Genomic DNA, 15503 nt, shown 5'->3' on the forward strand with positions numbered 1-15503 from the left:
ATCCCTTTTCTCCTTGCAATTAGTCTTGATTGCATTCCATTGCTCATCTGGTTTGGAATATTAATGAAGATGCTGTGGGAGAAAGGCTGGTGACCTTGACTTCTCCTTCAAGACTGAACTCCAGGCTCCCCTCCCCCCCTCCCCAGGTGAGGTGCTCCCCCGCCCCCACACCGTACCAGCCCATTGGTATCTCCTGGGCATTTTTTTTTTTTAACTACAAAAAGGTGTCTTTGTAAACCATGCAAACACCATCTCAAAAGAAGTGGGTAGGAACAATTTCCCTCCCTTCCAAACTCATTTCCTATAGCTTCTAAATATAGTCCTTCACAGTGTCATTTGGAACTGGGTGCCAGTGGCTCACACCTATATACCTGGCTACTCAGGAAGGCTGAGAATCTAGTAGATCATGATTTAGAACCAGCTTAGGAAGAAAAGTCCATGAGACTCCATCTCCAAAATAACCAGCGAAAAACCCCACCTCAAGATTTGGTTCAAGTAGAAGAGGGCTAGCAGAGCAAGCAAGCTGAGCAAGCTCAGAGGCCCTGAGTTCAAACCCCAATAGTGGCAAAAAGTATACATAATATTATTTTACTCATACCCATTGTTTTAAACTTATTTGTAATGAGTGCTTAAAGATACTTGTGAAAGGAATGAATCTGTCACGGACACCTTGTGGGAGTGTGCGGGGCAGGAAGAGCTCAGCTGATGGACAGGGTCAAGCCCATCTACTGAGTACAGGCCCAATATGGGATGCCTTCAAGTCAGTGGACCCCACAGTATTGTCCTTAGCTAGCAGCATCCATGATACCTGGGAACTTCAAAGAATTTCAGACGATTGGGATCACCACAGAGTGGCTGAAGCATAATTTTGTGAGTGTGGCCTAGCAGTCTGTGGGATTTTGTTTTCTTCTGCTGTTTGTTTTTGTGCCAGCTCTTGGGCTTGAACTCAGGGCCTGGGCTCTGTTCCTGAGTGATTTTGTCTCAAGGCTGGCACAAGCCATAGCTCCATATCTGGCTTCTTTGTTTTTGTTTTTGTTTTCTGGTTAATTGGAGGTAAAAGTCTTGGGGACTTTCCTGCCTGGACTTGCTTTGAACTGAGATCCCCAGCCTCCTGAGTATAATGAGGATTACAGGTGTGAGCCACCAGTGCCCAGAAGTTTGTTTTAATATCCTTGCAAAGGATTTCAATGCAAGCTAAGGCTAGAGAACCACAGCCTTAAATAAACAAAACAAACCAACAGTGCTGTCTACAGAAGCCTGCCATATCCTTGGGCTGGGTGACTAATGCCCGAGCCTGAGCATCAGGCCTGCAGCCCAGCTGTGTTGATGGCAAAGTCTGCTGGGTGTGACCCCTGCTACCCTCTGACCTTCAGATCATAACAGAGCTGGTTCCTGGCTCCCTTCAGAGATTCTGGCACCACTGTACAAAGCATGAACCCAAGCAGTCCCTGCTGTCATTGATCACATTCTTTCTCTGTGCTAACCAATAGCATGTCCAAGAGGATAGGGAGATTGGGGGTGGGGGGTGGGGAACATCTCTCAGCAGCGAATGGCTGTGGATGCTAGCTGTGTTGCCTGCATCTGGCTTCTGTTGCATTCTATCAAAGTGCAGCCAGCCTTTCTTTTGGGCTGATTAATGTTCAGTTCGGGGTCGATTATGAACCTCCACGCTTTAATTACTATACCATTACTCAGTCACTTCTATGCCATTTTATATTTATGACCTTTATTATGTCTTGGTATGTGCACTTGCCTAATTTTCTTCTAGCTGTCTTTTACCTCATTATCTGGGTTTTCTTCTATTCTTCTCATTTGTCCAGATGTTGGGTGTTTTTTTGTTCTTTTTAAATTTTATCTGTTGGCATTGTCTGCTTTTGTTCTTTCATGAATCGGACTTCATGTATTTCTTCTTCTCCTTTACCTGCCATGCATGTTCTTTAGTCATTGAAAATAGCTTCAGAGTTTGTGCAAACTCTGGATTTTTTTTTATTTTGTTTTTTGTTAGTCATGGGGTTTGACCTCAGGGCCTGGGCATTGTCCTTAAGCTTTTTTGTGTGCTCAAGGCTAGCACTCTACCACTTTGAGCCACAGCACCACTTCCGGTTTTCTGGTGGCTAATTGGAGATAAGAGTCTCATGGACTTCCCTACCTGGACTGGCTTCCATCATTCTCCCCTACCCTGTTTATTCCTTCCCTCCAGACTCATTTCACATTTCCTACTTCCTTTATCCTAGAGACATTGAGTATTCTGGCTCTATGTTTTCCTTTTTCTATCCGTCCACCCTCTTCCCTACTCCCTTCAATCTTGTTTCAGCTTCTGGTATTCATTTTGTTCAACTGTAATTGTTTGAAAGGTTTACTCTATGGAGTGTCACTCCTGCATATACTATACCTCAGTCCAGTAAACCCTGTACATAAGCATGTGCTGTGTGTGTTTATATGGAAGGTTGTGTTTTGGGTCTAAGATCCATAAAGGAGAGAAGACTTTCATTCTTTATCTTTCTTGGTCTTGCTTACTTTGTTCAGTGTGTTTTCCAGATCCAACCATTTCCCTGCAAATGATATAATTTCATTCTTCCTGATGGCTGCGTAAGATTTGAGTGTTTATGTGTGTATGTATATACTATGTATATAATGGTCCTAATTTAAAATACTAATTTAATTATTTTTCTAATACTCTCTTCCTCAGTCTCCTGGCCCAGAAACATTTGGAGTGTGGTTTATAAACTTACTTATTTTCTTTGGTTCTACTCTAACTTACAAAATCAAACCTGAAAGAATCTGCCCAGTAGTCTCTCTGATTTCTGTTTTTGGTTGAGGGGAGCATTAGACTAAGTTTTGTGCTCAGGAATTAGTGCTTGTTCAGGAGGCACTCTTCTGTTTGAACCATACCCCCAGATAAATTTTTTTTTTTGTTCTAATTCTGGTGTTTTAACTCAGGACTTCCCACTTGCTAGGCAGGTACTCTACTACTTATTCCACATTTCCAGCCCCTTTTGCCATAGTAACTTTTGAGAGAGTCTTGGGTTTTGTAATTGTTTGGGTTTTTTGTTTTGTTATTTTGTTTTGGTTGGTTGGTTTAAGCCAACCTGGACCACGATTCTCCTATGACAAGAGTACATTCACTTTTGCTATTGAGATGGGGATTTGAAGATTTCTCTTTTTTTTGGCCAGTCCTGGGCCTTGAACTCAGGGCCTGAGCACTGTCCCTGGCTTCCTTTTGCTCAAGGCTAGCACTCTGCCACTTGAGCCACAGCGCCACTTCTGGCTGTGTTCTGTATATGTGGTGCTGGGGAATTGAACCCAGGGCCTCATGTATACGTGGCAAGCTCTCTTGCCACTAGGCCATATCCCCAGCCCCAGGATTTGAAGATTTCTTATTCAGGCTGACTTCTAACCACAGTCCTCCCGATCTCAGTTTTATGATAGCACCAGGGCTTAACTCAATAGTCCATGTTCATTAATAATCTCAATTGATTCTGATTCACACTAAAGTATGAGAACTACTGGTCTAAAGAGATGCTCAAAGAACTCTTTAAGAGACCCATCCAAGCAAGGGATACTACGTGAATCCTCCTAAATTCGCCAAAGAGCAAGTAATAAGCTGAATAATAGTTACATTGTGCTTCTGTTGTTTTTCCAACAGCTTTGTCCTAGAGCTAAGAATATCTCAGAAATGCAAATGCTACTTTAGAAGAGTTTGTGTAGTTATTATAGATGTATTATAGTATCGCTTGTTTCCCTCCATCACCCAGTGATGGTGGTCTGTGGGGCACAAGGGAGAGAGGTCTCTACCTTCATTAGGTTTTCATTTAAACTTACAGTCCTTTGTGCAAGACATTCCCACCCTAACTTGTACAGAGAAAACTGAGGGAGAAGAATGAGTACAAAGTCACCGGGCACTAGACTTTGTTAGAAGTCAGTCCAGGAAGTGTGCTTCTGTCCATAGCCATAATGCTGCCCACACCTCTGTTATTGTTTAGGGCCTTCCCTGGGTAAGGCTTCATGACTGTTTCAACCCTTAGCTTTTCCAGTAGGATTCAGTAACCCAACCTGTGCTGGGTCTGACCACTTGTGGGCTGAGATGATGGACAGATTGCAGGACATCTCTCTGCCTGTCTCCCCTCCTGTAAGGTGGATTGTTCAGTGTTTCCCTCCAGTGTCAGTCACTGTGTGTGTGTGTGTGTGTGTGTGCGTGCGCGCGTGCGTGCGCAATCAGACCATCAGTGTGAAGCTTCTAGACCAGGCCTGGGAGATGAGCACTCTCTACAAAGAGCTGCTGCTGTTTGTCTTTTGTTGTCTCACCTGCAGCCTTCAAGCTTTATAGGTTTGTTTACTCTGAGGCCTCACTTTCTGCATGGCTGGCAGACTAGCAGCCTGTGCTTCACTCACAAAGGAATCTTCTGAGTTCACAAATCCCCTTACACCAGGTTCTAGTAGATTAGCAGCTTGTGATTCCCTTACATGAAGATCTAGTGGATTAGCAGCCTGTGATGTCTTTATATATGGATTTGTTGCACTAGCAGTCTATCTGTCCATTATTCAGGAGAATTATAAACAAGGAAGAGAGAATTAGCTGCCTGTGATACCCTTTTATAGGGATTGAGTACAGTAGCAACCTGGGAATCCGTTACATGTGGATCCAGTGGATTACCTTCCACCAGATTCCCTTACATGGAGATCTACTAGATCAGTAGCCCGTGATCCCCTTAGATGGAGGTCTAGTCGATTAGCAGCCCATGATCCCCTTACACAGGGATCTGGTAGATCACTGGTCTTTAAATCGATTACCTGAGGATCTAATAGAATAGCAGCCTATGCTTCCCTTTTCTTGTAAGAGCAGCCTGTGATTCCATATGTAGGGGTCTAGGAGATCACTAACCTATGATCCCCTTGCAATGAGATCTAGTGGATTACCAGCCTTTAAATCCATTACCTGGGGATCTGGTAGAATAATAGATTAGCAATCTTTGAATCACTTGGACATCTGGCTAACTAGCAGCCTGGGATTCCCTTATATGTGGGTCCAGCAGCCCACAGCCCTTGTCTGTCCTGTTTTGTTTTCTTGCTTGGCATATTTTTCTTCTTTTTTTATTGTCAAGATGATGTGTAGAGGGGTTACAGTTACACACTTAAGGTAGTGAATACACATACTTTGCTTGTCATACCTGTTGTCCCCTTCCTAATTTTTCTCCCTCCGTCCCTCCCTCCAGCCCCTCAGCCTACCCTACCTTGCTTTCTTCATTATTTTTTCAAAACCCAACAAAAAAATCTTATCCTTGATGTACATTGTCACTCTAGTCCACAATGCTTATGTCCTGTATGGTTATTAACTGTAAAACAATTCTTCCAGATCAGGTAGTATATACATATACATCTCTTTTCTTTTACTTAGTATAATCTGTTCCTTCTTTTTCTCTAATTTTTCCATCCTTGCTGCTGCCCATGCTTAGTTTCTTCTCATCAGTGTACATTGCAGCTGTTTGGCCCCTTCTACTCTATTCCGCCCCCCGCCCCCATTTTCCACTCATTTTCTATGCCCTCCTCCTAGCTTCTTTTGAATGTGCACCTGTATACACCTTGTGTGAGGTAAAGGGGATAGGATCCTTTAAATTCTCTAAGACTAATTACGAAGAAGTCTTTTGCATCTTATCTTTGGAGTTCTTTTCAGCCTGGATATTAATTTATGTACATATGAATTTATGTACATATTAATTATTGTTTGTGTTTCACTTTTGAGTGCCTTTCTCCCAAGGCCACCCTCTTTTGCTTGTTTGTTTTTTAGTCTCCCTGTGAATTGGTGCTTGGGTCTCGCTTTCTTTGTCATGCCTCTGTTTTCTATTTCTAACACCCACATATCAGGGAGACCATGCACATTTGTTCTCTATGTTCTAGTCTTGTCTCCCTCACCATTATTTGTTCTAGACCTGTCCATTTCCCTGCGAGTGCCATTATTTTGTCCTTTCTAATCGCTGTGTAGAACTCCATTGTGTACAGGTACTGTGTTTTTTGGATCCATTTATCTGTAGTGGGGCATCTGGATTGTTTCCATATCTTTGCTATTGTGAACAGTGCTTGCTTGGCATATTTTATATAACATTAATGTTCTTTATTTTGTCACTTAAACTCATCCTATTAGGATCTTGACATGTTTGTTTAACTCTGTGGACTCACTTAAGATTCATGATCACAATTAACCTGGCCCTGACATGGAGTCCCAGAGGCAGCTGTGGCTTTTTCTGATGCTCATCTCTGGTTTTCTGGGGACTCATCCTCATTAGCATTTATAGCCAAAGGAGAGTAGAGTGACTCCCCAAGGTTTCTGGGTCTCTGTAAGGGGAGCCCAATTGCTTTCTTTGTGACTATGGAGGGGGTTTGGGCTGAGGAATGTCACCCAAACTCAATCTGTTGTTTCTCTATTCTGAGGCTTAAGCTTCTGCTTTGTCAGAGTATTCGTGGTTTAATATGAGATCAGATGGATATTTCCTCCACTGGGTCAGGAGACAAGTTTTCCAGGCTTTCCAGGCTGACAAGCAGTCTGAGAATGGACACCCCGTGGCGGCTGGACCTGTTTTATCTCTGGACATTATTCACAGAAGCCTGGTGCTATGAGGTGCCCTTGTTTGTTTCCCCTCTCATACCACTCTTTGGTCCTGTGGAGATTTCTTCTTGAACACAGGTGGACCGGACTTCCTCTCCCATTTTAGAGGGGAAGTAGGTGAGGACACTACTGTACCTCTTGCTGTAAAGACAGAAGGTCTCTGGCTTACTTTCCTATATCCCTGGTGGCCTGCTGGAGCCAGCCTGGGACCAATCATGATTTTGACTTAGTTATCAGCAAAAGTGTCTCAGGATACACTGCTAAGGCTACATGGGGTTAAGTAGAGGGATTCAGTAGGTAATATATGTGGCGTCTATGAAGTAGCATTCAGACCCTTTGCCCAACAGCCCCAGTGGAATGGAGTTTAGGTGGCCTTGCTTGAATATTGCATAGAGGCGCAATGCCTTGGGCAAGCAGGTGTCCACATTGCCTGTGCTCTGTGTCAGCATTGGGCATTGCTGACTGTCCCTTCTCTCTGGAGAAGACACACTGCCCTGTGATCTGTGAGGACACACCTGTGCCTGCTCTGAGCCCAGGTTAAAGCTGAATCAACATGAGGGAGGAAATGAAGCTTCCATAGAAGGCAAGGCCAGAAGGCCACAGGCTTGCTCCAGGGTTGGTTGTAGGAACTGCAAGATAGATTGGCATGGCGCTGTAGCTTCAGTACAAAACTGGAGAGAAAAATACGTCAGGCCCATCTGTTGAGTACACCAGATCAATGTAATGCAGGACAAATACAGAGAAGCAGACCCGGCAGTCCTTGCCAAAGCAGAGGCAGATGCTAGAGGGTGGACTAGGCCCCTAATGTCCAGGCCCAGGCTGAATGGGCCCATGATCTTCACGACTTGAGTGAGAAAAGAAGCGTGGAGGGTCCTGCACATTCTGAGGTGAGCCAAGAGACCATGGAAATAAAGTCTAAGGTCACCTGTGTCAGCTTCCATCATTCACCTTGAGGACCGTGGTGCTCATCTTTAGGGAATGAATGAGATGAGAGAGAGAGCTGGTCTAGAATGAGCTGATATTTTTAGAGACCATTAAGTAAAATAAGGAAATTGAGAGACCATTGCCCAGCCTCCTTAGGCTGAATCCATTGCCAATTGTATATAAAGCTAATTTGTAAACTGCAAAGAGACAAAAGAAAAGTCTTGCCAACGAAAGGCCTCAGAGAAGTTTCTTTCCAGATAAGGCCTTCCTATTAGCCCAAATTGGTGGACTTGAGATCTTCCTTCCTCAGCCTGCTGAGTGCTGGGAATACAGACAAACCTTACTCACCATATCTGGCTATGACTAAAAATTGAACTCTAGACTTGGCACAGGTAAAGTGTACTATCTGATTGGTTACCTCTTCTTTTGACTCAACACTCTTGAGATCATGATGATGTTGATAATAATAATGCCTGCCTTATCAGTGCTATAGTCATGTTGGGGAACCGTTGACCCTGTATAAACTCTGATGCATTTCATGCATTTATTTTGTATATCTCACCAACAGGTATCCGGGATCCTTATTTTATGAAACATGCAGAGGTTACAATTTGTTTTTGTCTGTGATGCATTTTAAGATGAGTGGTAATAGCAGGTTTTAGTGTTTCATTCCTTGTGGCTTCAGTCTTAGCACATGTTAAAATTGAAGATGAAGGGGGAAAATGAAGATTAAATGAATGTATAATATTTCCAAATGAAGTGTCTTAGGTGAGCTTGGCTAACACCAGAATATTGAGATTGAACAGAGTTATAGCAGTATGTTTAAAATATAGAAGGCACTACACAGCTTAAGAAAGATCATTCACTAGGCTAATATCTAATTAGCAATATTCATAACTATAGTCCTTTCTAAAGCTTTCCTGTATGAATATTGACCTTACAACTTAAATGAGTGCTTTGAGATATTTTTGTCTGCCTTGCTACACAATTGAGCCATGACAGAGGGTTTATTTTTCTTTGGGTAGGTAAATCTGTGAAGATGGATGGTACATTAAAAAATAAAGAGAAGGACTTCTCCAAGCAGATTTACATATTGATGACTTAAATTACTACTTAATTTAGTGCTTGCTAATAAACCGTGCCTTGGAAATGTTTCCCAAGCATTTATTGGCTGCGGTAATTCTACCTCATGTGTATGTGGATGGCATACTCATTAAATATTGATGGGCTCATGAAATGTTAATAGAACATTAATGTGAATTACAATGGAATGTGCTCCCTGGAAGCCTGGAACAAGGGCTGGAGCTGGAGCTGGAGCTGGCAGAAAGCTCCCTGTCTGCTTTATGCCCTATCTTCTTGTCTCACCAGTCACTTTGCTTCTCCATCCTGGAGAGATTCAGATTGTGTCCTGAACTGGCTGCTCAGATACAACTTTTTTTTTAATGGTTTTGTTGTTGTTGTTGTTGTTTGGCCAGTCCTGGGGCTTGGACGTGGGCCCTGGGCACTGTCCCTGGCTTCTTTCTGTTCAAGGCTAGCACTCAACCAGTTGAGCCACAGAGCCACTTCCAGCCTTTTCTTTTTATATGGTGCTGAGGAATCAGGGCTTCATGCATGCAAGGCAAGCACTCTACCACTAAGCCACATTTACAGCCCATCAGATACAACTTTTTAAAAAGCAAATTCCTGGTTAGAGCCCAGAGAGGTCTCTTAAGAAGAGGGTGATTCAGGCCCAAGGGCTGATGTAGGGCTTCATGGCAGACCCTGGCTTTCAGTGCCAGGTCAAAGGAGTTAGTTGAGATTTCCAGGCAGCTTCCTCAGAGAGAAACCAACCACCCATAACATGCATTACCTAAAGAGATCATCAGGAAGGATTTTGCTCCTAAATCTCCAGAACAGCAAAGCTGTGGTCATGAGGCTGTTCAATATGCAACTATTTTTTATGGTTCTGTTTTGAATCACTTTCTTACATCCTCTTAAAGGTTAGAGAGAGTTGTAGGTTTGGATAACCTGAGACTTTTAGATTCTCTATGCTCTGTGTATGTAATATTTTATCCTGAGCAGCAGAGTCTTAGTTTGAGGAGCAGGAGTAGATGTTCTCCTTGGTCTATGAATGCTATTAATGCATTCAGTCACTGACTCATTATGACCTGTTCCCCTTTTCTCTGCAGATTGTTCTGGAAAACAGCAGCCGAGAAGATAAGCATGAATGCCCCTTTGGCCGTAGTAGTATAGAGCTGACCAAGATGTTATGCGAGATCCTGAAAGTGGGCGAGCTGCGTAAGTATGCTTATCTCCTCCCTACCCCCCTCCTAGGGTGAAGTTCCCAAGAGAGCGTTACGATTTTCACATGCCTTCTCCAGTTAGAGCTATTCCAAAAGCTTGTAGGACGAGAGAAATCTGCAGCTATTACGTCTTGAGTTTTTAAAAAATTATGAAATTGAATATACATCAGAACAGCCTGACTACTGGTTGGGTCAGAAGATTCTGTAGGTTTCTTTCTTTTTTTCAAATTTGAGTTTATAACCTACAAGGAGATAATTTTCTTTTCTTGCTTTCAAAATGATTTTTCTCTGTAAGGAAAAATTGACTACTTTAATGAAATTCTTTTGCTCCTAGTGATTCTGCTGTTTTGATTCCTTGCTCTAAGAAAAAAAAAAGAAGAAGAAAATGAGTAGTCGGGAATGAGAAATGGGCCAGAGATAGATTTTTGGCTCTTTTTCCTACTTGCATTATAAAATTTACGAGATGACATCCCAGGAAAAGGGGAGACGATAATTTTCTGCCTTCTGCACTTCGCTGTAATTTAGTTTGAACCTGTGAAGGTGGATGTGATTTAGCCCCCCTCTATGTCTCCCCCGTGAGTAGCTGACTTCCACTCCCGCCAGTACAGAGGGAGGGAGGTGGAGACCAGGCCAGGTTTCCCTCTTAGGCTTCAGAAGGTGAGTGCCAGAGAGGGGTGTTTGTATTAAGAGAATGTTGGGGCATTGACCTTTATTGTGAAAGGTATAAAAGTGCTTTTAACCTGCTTGAGTGTAAATTGTGATTTGGGATGATTAATGGGAAGGAACCCACTGATTGAATTGGAGAGGGGCTTTTGGTTCATTTACATTGTAGAGCTGACTATATACAGGTGCTGCTGATACAAAAACAAAACAAAACAAAACAAAAAACACAGCAAACCACAACAGTGATAGAATTTGAGTCATTTTGACCAACCAGGAGGCCATATTTACCCGCAATGAGGGTGGATTGGGAAGAAGCTGCCTCAGACAGTGCAAGGTCATGACCTCTGACCCCTTCAGGGCCATTTTGCAGGAGGAACAGTTGTCACCTGACTGGAGATTCTTGTGTTAACCTGTTCAGCAAATGCTGAGATTTCAGTTCACACAGATCCACCCCCTCCCCAATTAGATTGACTCATGGAGATTTCAGTCTGCAGCATAGTTTACTATTTATTCAACTGCAGCATGCAAGTCCTAAATCAAATCCCGTGAAATCTCTCCATCTGATAACTGATGATTTCAGGTTTACCTCAATTTTATGGGGGAAATTGTTTGAAGTCACTTGCTAAAAGAGAATTTTAAGGCCATTTGATTCTTTTTTCCCTGGATCTGGGAGACAGTCAGCTAGATTGTGTTCTGCTAGTGTTTGGCAAGGCTGGGCTTCTATCCTCAGGTTTCCATCCTTCATTGTCCCTACCCTCACCTTCCTCATTTCCATCCTCCATGGCAGCACACCAGGGCTGCTCACACTCATATCGAGAGAGCTGGGGCATGCAATACCCAGCTTTCTGCTCCTGTCCTTTGCCCAATGGGTATATTACCACCATGCTATAAGTTAACCCTGAAGAGGGACAAAGTGTATGAGGAGAGTGTGAGCAATAAAGGGAGCTGGGTAACACCTCTGCCAGGTAGGACATCACTCACTAAGTGTTCCTGTGTTCCTGCAACTCCATATTCTTGCAGGATCAATCACCTGGAAAAGGATTGGTATAGTATTGTAGGTGACAATTTGAGTACTCATCTTCATTTTATGGCTGGAATTGTAGGATTGCACTGAGAATAACCCAGTGGGAAGAGATAATACTCAACTTGCAAGGAAGACTTGGAAAACCTGGTGAGATTCCAAAGTAGGCCTGGGCAGGGTAAATGTAGACCTAACCTGGGTAGGCCTCCACATCAGAGGGGCCAAGTCTGTTAGATAGAAGGACCTGAGAGGTCAGGAGCCTCTCTCCCCAGTCCTCTTCCCCTGAGTATCTTCTAGGCTTAGCGGCCTTGTACAGCAAAGTGCAGAGTCTGAGCTCTGGGAGTACACACAGCCTTCTGAAGAGGCAGTACTCAATCTTTGGAGGCAGAGTGGAAACCCATCTAGCATGCTGAGAGAGAGAAAGTATGGATGAAGGCAAACATTTTTGGGGTCCCTGGTGATATTAGGCTCCTCTGTGCTTTCGGCTCCTCTGACTCTCACCTTGTGGACACACAAGCCACACTTGTCTGATACAGGACATTTAGTATCTGCTCAAGCTGACTCTACAGTGCATCTGGGCTTGGATACCTGAGGCCTGGCATGGCCGTCTGTTTCCCTTTATCAAAAATAACAGACACAGCTATCTGTTTGTTCAAGAAACATCTTCTGAATACTTGCTGTGTGCCAACACCTGTGATGGACCCTGTGGATCTAATTGAGCCAGATACAGCTTCTGCCCTCCCCTCGCCCCCCCCCCACCGCAAAGCTTCTAGAAGGTTCTTAGACTTCAGAAAGCTGAAGAACAATCTTACTCTTCTCTGCGAGATGAAATAGAATTACAATTTTTAAATATATGCAGATTTTTCTCTTCTAAAGTGTATTTTCCCTCAGTGTTCGGACTTTCCATTTTACTTGCTTGCTGACCATCTGAACATTCCTCGAAGCTTGCAAAAGAAAAAGTTCACATTTCTAAAATCTACAGGCTCAAATGAGTTTGTTTTCTGCTCATAAAATATTAAAGGATTGCTATATTCTGATGGAATGTTCGGCATCAAATGATAAAACACCCTGTAGAAAGAAGAAAATTACTTTTTTAACAGATTGCCTTTTGCCCCATGCCATATTAAATAAGTTACTAATATGAAAAACAAATTTGAATGCACCTTTATGCTGAAGGAGATATCTATTTTTCTTCTAAGGCAAATTAGTTTTACACAGAAATCTATCTTCCTCCAGTTTGTATAAATCTATTTTCCTCATTCTTAAGCTTATGATTCTGAGCACTTCTCAGATTTGTTCTAATAACTGACCTTGAAGATCATGGTCAGTCTAGCTTCATAAGCAAATGTTGAGACTAGAAAAATACCCAATTAAAAATCTAACTGGTTAAAAAAAAAAAAGCATGTTTATAAAAGTAGAAACCATTCAATTTTCCAGAAATGATTTCTCCTTTGATTTTAATTTTAGGTCCCTTGAGGATCCCACTTCTGAAATACCAATTATATTTTGGTATCTCAAACAAACATATTAATGTGCAATTGAGTTGCTGATCCCAAATATTTATTAATTTTTTTTAAGTTGTGTTAAAAATCCGCACAGTTCTTTGGCTTCCCAATTATTGATGTGGCAAGAAGCAAATGTTATCTCTAAAAGTACTTTCTAAAATAACTTCTATTTATATTCTCAGGCCACTTTATCAAGGTTATTTAATTGAAGTCTGGAACACCCCCAGGAGTTCAGGCTCAATGCCATCCATGTTTATTAATGAAGGGAAGACTTGCGCTGACTGCATATTGTGTGGCTCTACTGCAGTCAGCGTGGTGCTCAGGAGACTTGCCTAGAAAAACATAGCAAAGTAGAGTGGTGACTTTTGATCTAGAATGATCCACCTTTGAATCACCTCCCTGGCACTTTTTGTATGCCTTGGGCATGCTTCTCTTCAATTCTCAGCCTTTAGCCCTCTATCCATACAACCATACCTGCTTTTCACATTTGTAGAAGGCTTCTATGAGGTCATCAATCCTACCTTAGTTAGGGCATGGTTTAAGATTTTTGTTTGTGTATTTGCATGTGATAGGACCTCGACTTTCCGAGAGCAATCTGCAGGTTAAGAGGGGAGATACTCTCACACTGCCAGCTGTAATCAGGACCCAGGACAGTGTCCCCACTTTCTTCACTACGTACTGGCTAAAATTGAATAAACTTGGCAAGCCTGACTCAGGTTATGTATGAAGCTACAGATTTAACCAATTGTGGATTGGAAATGTTTGGGAAATAAGTTCCATCCGTACTAAATATGTACAAACATTTTTCTTGTCATTCTCCAAGTAATATATAGCTATTTACATAGCATTTCCATTGCACTAGGTGTTATAAATACTATAGAGATGCTTTATTATATGACAGATTGTATGCAAATACCACGTGATTTTATATAAAGGAGTTGGGTGTCCTTGGATTTGAGATCTTCTGGGGGATTCTGGAATCTGTCCCCTATGCATGCCGTGGAACAACTGTATTTTCTTTGTCCTACATTCTTTGTGAGGCTCTATGAGAGCAAGACATATGCCCTGCCCCCTCCATGTCAACTTCCTAAACCATGAGAAAGATTTACACTCTTGGTGGGGTTCACATGTTCCCACAATGTGGGTTGTATGCTTGTCAGCGCCAGTTAAAAGGATCAGGTTGATGCAGAAGGAGGAGTGATTCTTCAGAAGAGATCCCTGCATCCATGTGGTGGAGGTGAAGGCAGAGCAGGCATGGGTTGGCATCTTTATCAAAGGAGTGTTGAGATTGGACAATTGCACAGGCACCCAGGGCAGAAGTGAAGTCTTTAAGACTGTGTGGATGGAGATTGTGGCCCATACAAACTTCAGTCAGTAAGACATTCCAAGTTGAAAGGTCTAGAGGTTCGGAGAATTCTAGTTCTGTATGGTTAAAGCAGAAGCATTGCATTGAGGCTGGCTCTGGAATCAAGCACCTAATTCTGAGTATCTGCCATGAAGAACAGTTGGACTCTACTTGACAGGCCTTGGAAAATCACACAAGGGTTTGTCCACAGGGAGAAGGAATGCCCCCACTGTGGATGTAGTACTCTAAGTTTTGGTTAGGATTTCTGAATGTGATGAGAACTTGCAAGCTCAATGATATATATATATATATATAGGGCAGAACAGGGACACACTGAGTCCAAGTCCCAGCCTTTAAAAATGAGCAGCCAGTATGATGTCAGCTGCAAGTAGAACTCTCCATTATTGCTGAAATCCAGAGCAGAGTGGGCCCTAGGGCTGATTAACTGGCTGCCCAGTGATGTCATCCCCCCCCCCCCTTTTTTTTTCCTGCCATTCTGCACTGTGCTGAAAAATGCCAGCTACCATCCATGGTCCAGAGGAGCAGGTGGCTGAATCTTTCTGTGCAACTGTGTTAAATGTTTCTAGAAGCTATTGCACTAAATTTCCAGCATGCCTTCTTGACTCACATCATGATCTGTGCCTGTGCCTAGCCAGGCCATTGATTTGGGGAATGGCACTATGCGGGGTGCATCAATACTCATTATACAGGCTGGATGTAAAGGTAGCCCCACCACCCATGTGGTACTGTATGCTGCCTGGAACAAAGGGAGACTGCATTTCTGTGAACATGGGCCCTTAAATTCTTAAAAAAAAAAAAAAAAATCTTCTCTTCATCTTCCTGTCCAAAGCAGAAAACTATAACCAATTGATGTGAGATGTAGCCCTCTGCCATTTTGTCTTATCTGGGAACTAGGGAAACACACTAGTATCTTTTTTTTTGGCCAGTCCTGGGCCTTGGACTCAGGGCCTGAGCACTGTTCCTGGCTTCCTTTTTGCTCAAGGCTAGCACTCTGCCACTTGAGCCACAGCGCCACTTCTGGCCATTTTCTGTATATGTGGTGCTGGGGAATCGAACCCAGGGCCTCATGTATACGAGGCAAGCTCTCTTGCCACTAGGCCATATCCCCAGCCCAGTATCTTTTTTTTTTTTTAATGGACCA

General features: G+C 42.9%; 1 protein-coding gene across 2 annotated transcripts in view; it reads left to right on the forward strand.

Moving 5' to 3' along the window:
* Positions 1-15503, forward strand: part of Elmo1 (engulfment and cell motility 1) — a 438867-nt gene that overhangs the window by 232948 nt on the left and 190416 nt on the right. For both annotated transcript variants that reach the window (XM_048339446.1, XM_048339445.1), the window contains exon 16: positions 9694-9802. In XM_048339446.1, the coding sequence (XP_048195403.1) occupies positions 9694-9802 (109 nt within the window). The remainder of the gene's footprint in view (positions 1-9693; positions 9803-15503) is intronic.

This window comes from Perognathus longimembris, chromosome 2, assembly GCF_023159225.1.
Source record: "Perognathus longimembris pacificus isolate PPM17 chromosome 2, ASM2315922v1, whole genome shotgun sequence".
Taxonomy (NCBI): domain Eukaryota; kingdom Metazoa; phylum Chordata; class Mammalia; order Rodentia; family Heteromyidae; genus Perognathus; species Perognathus longimembris.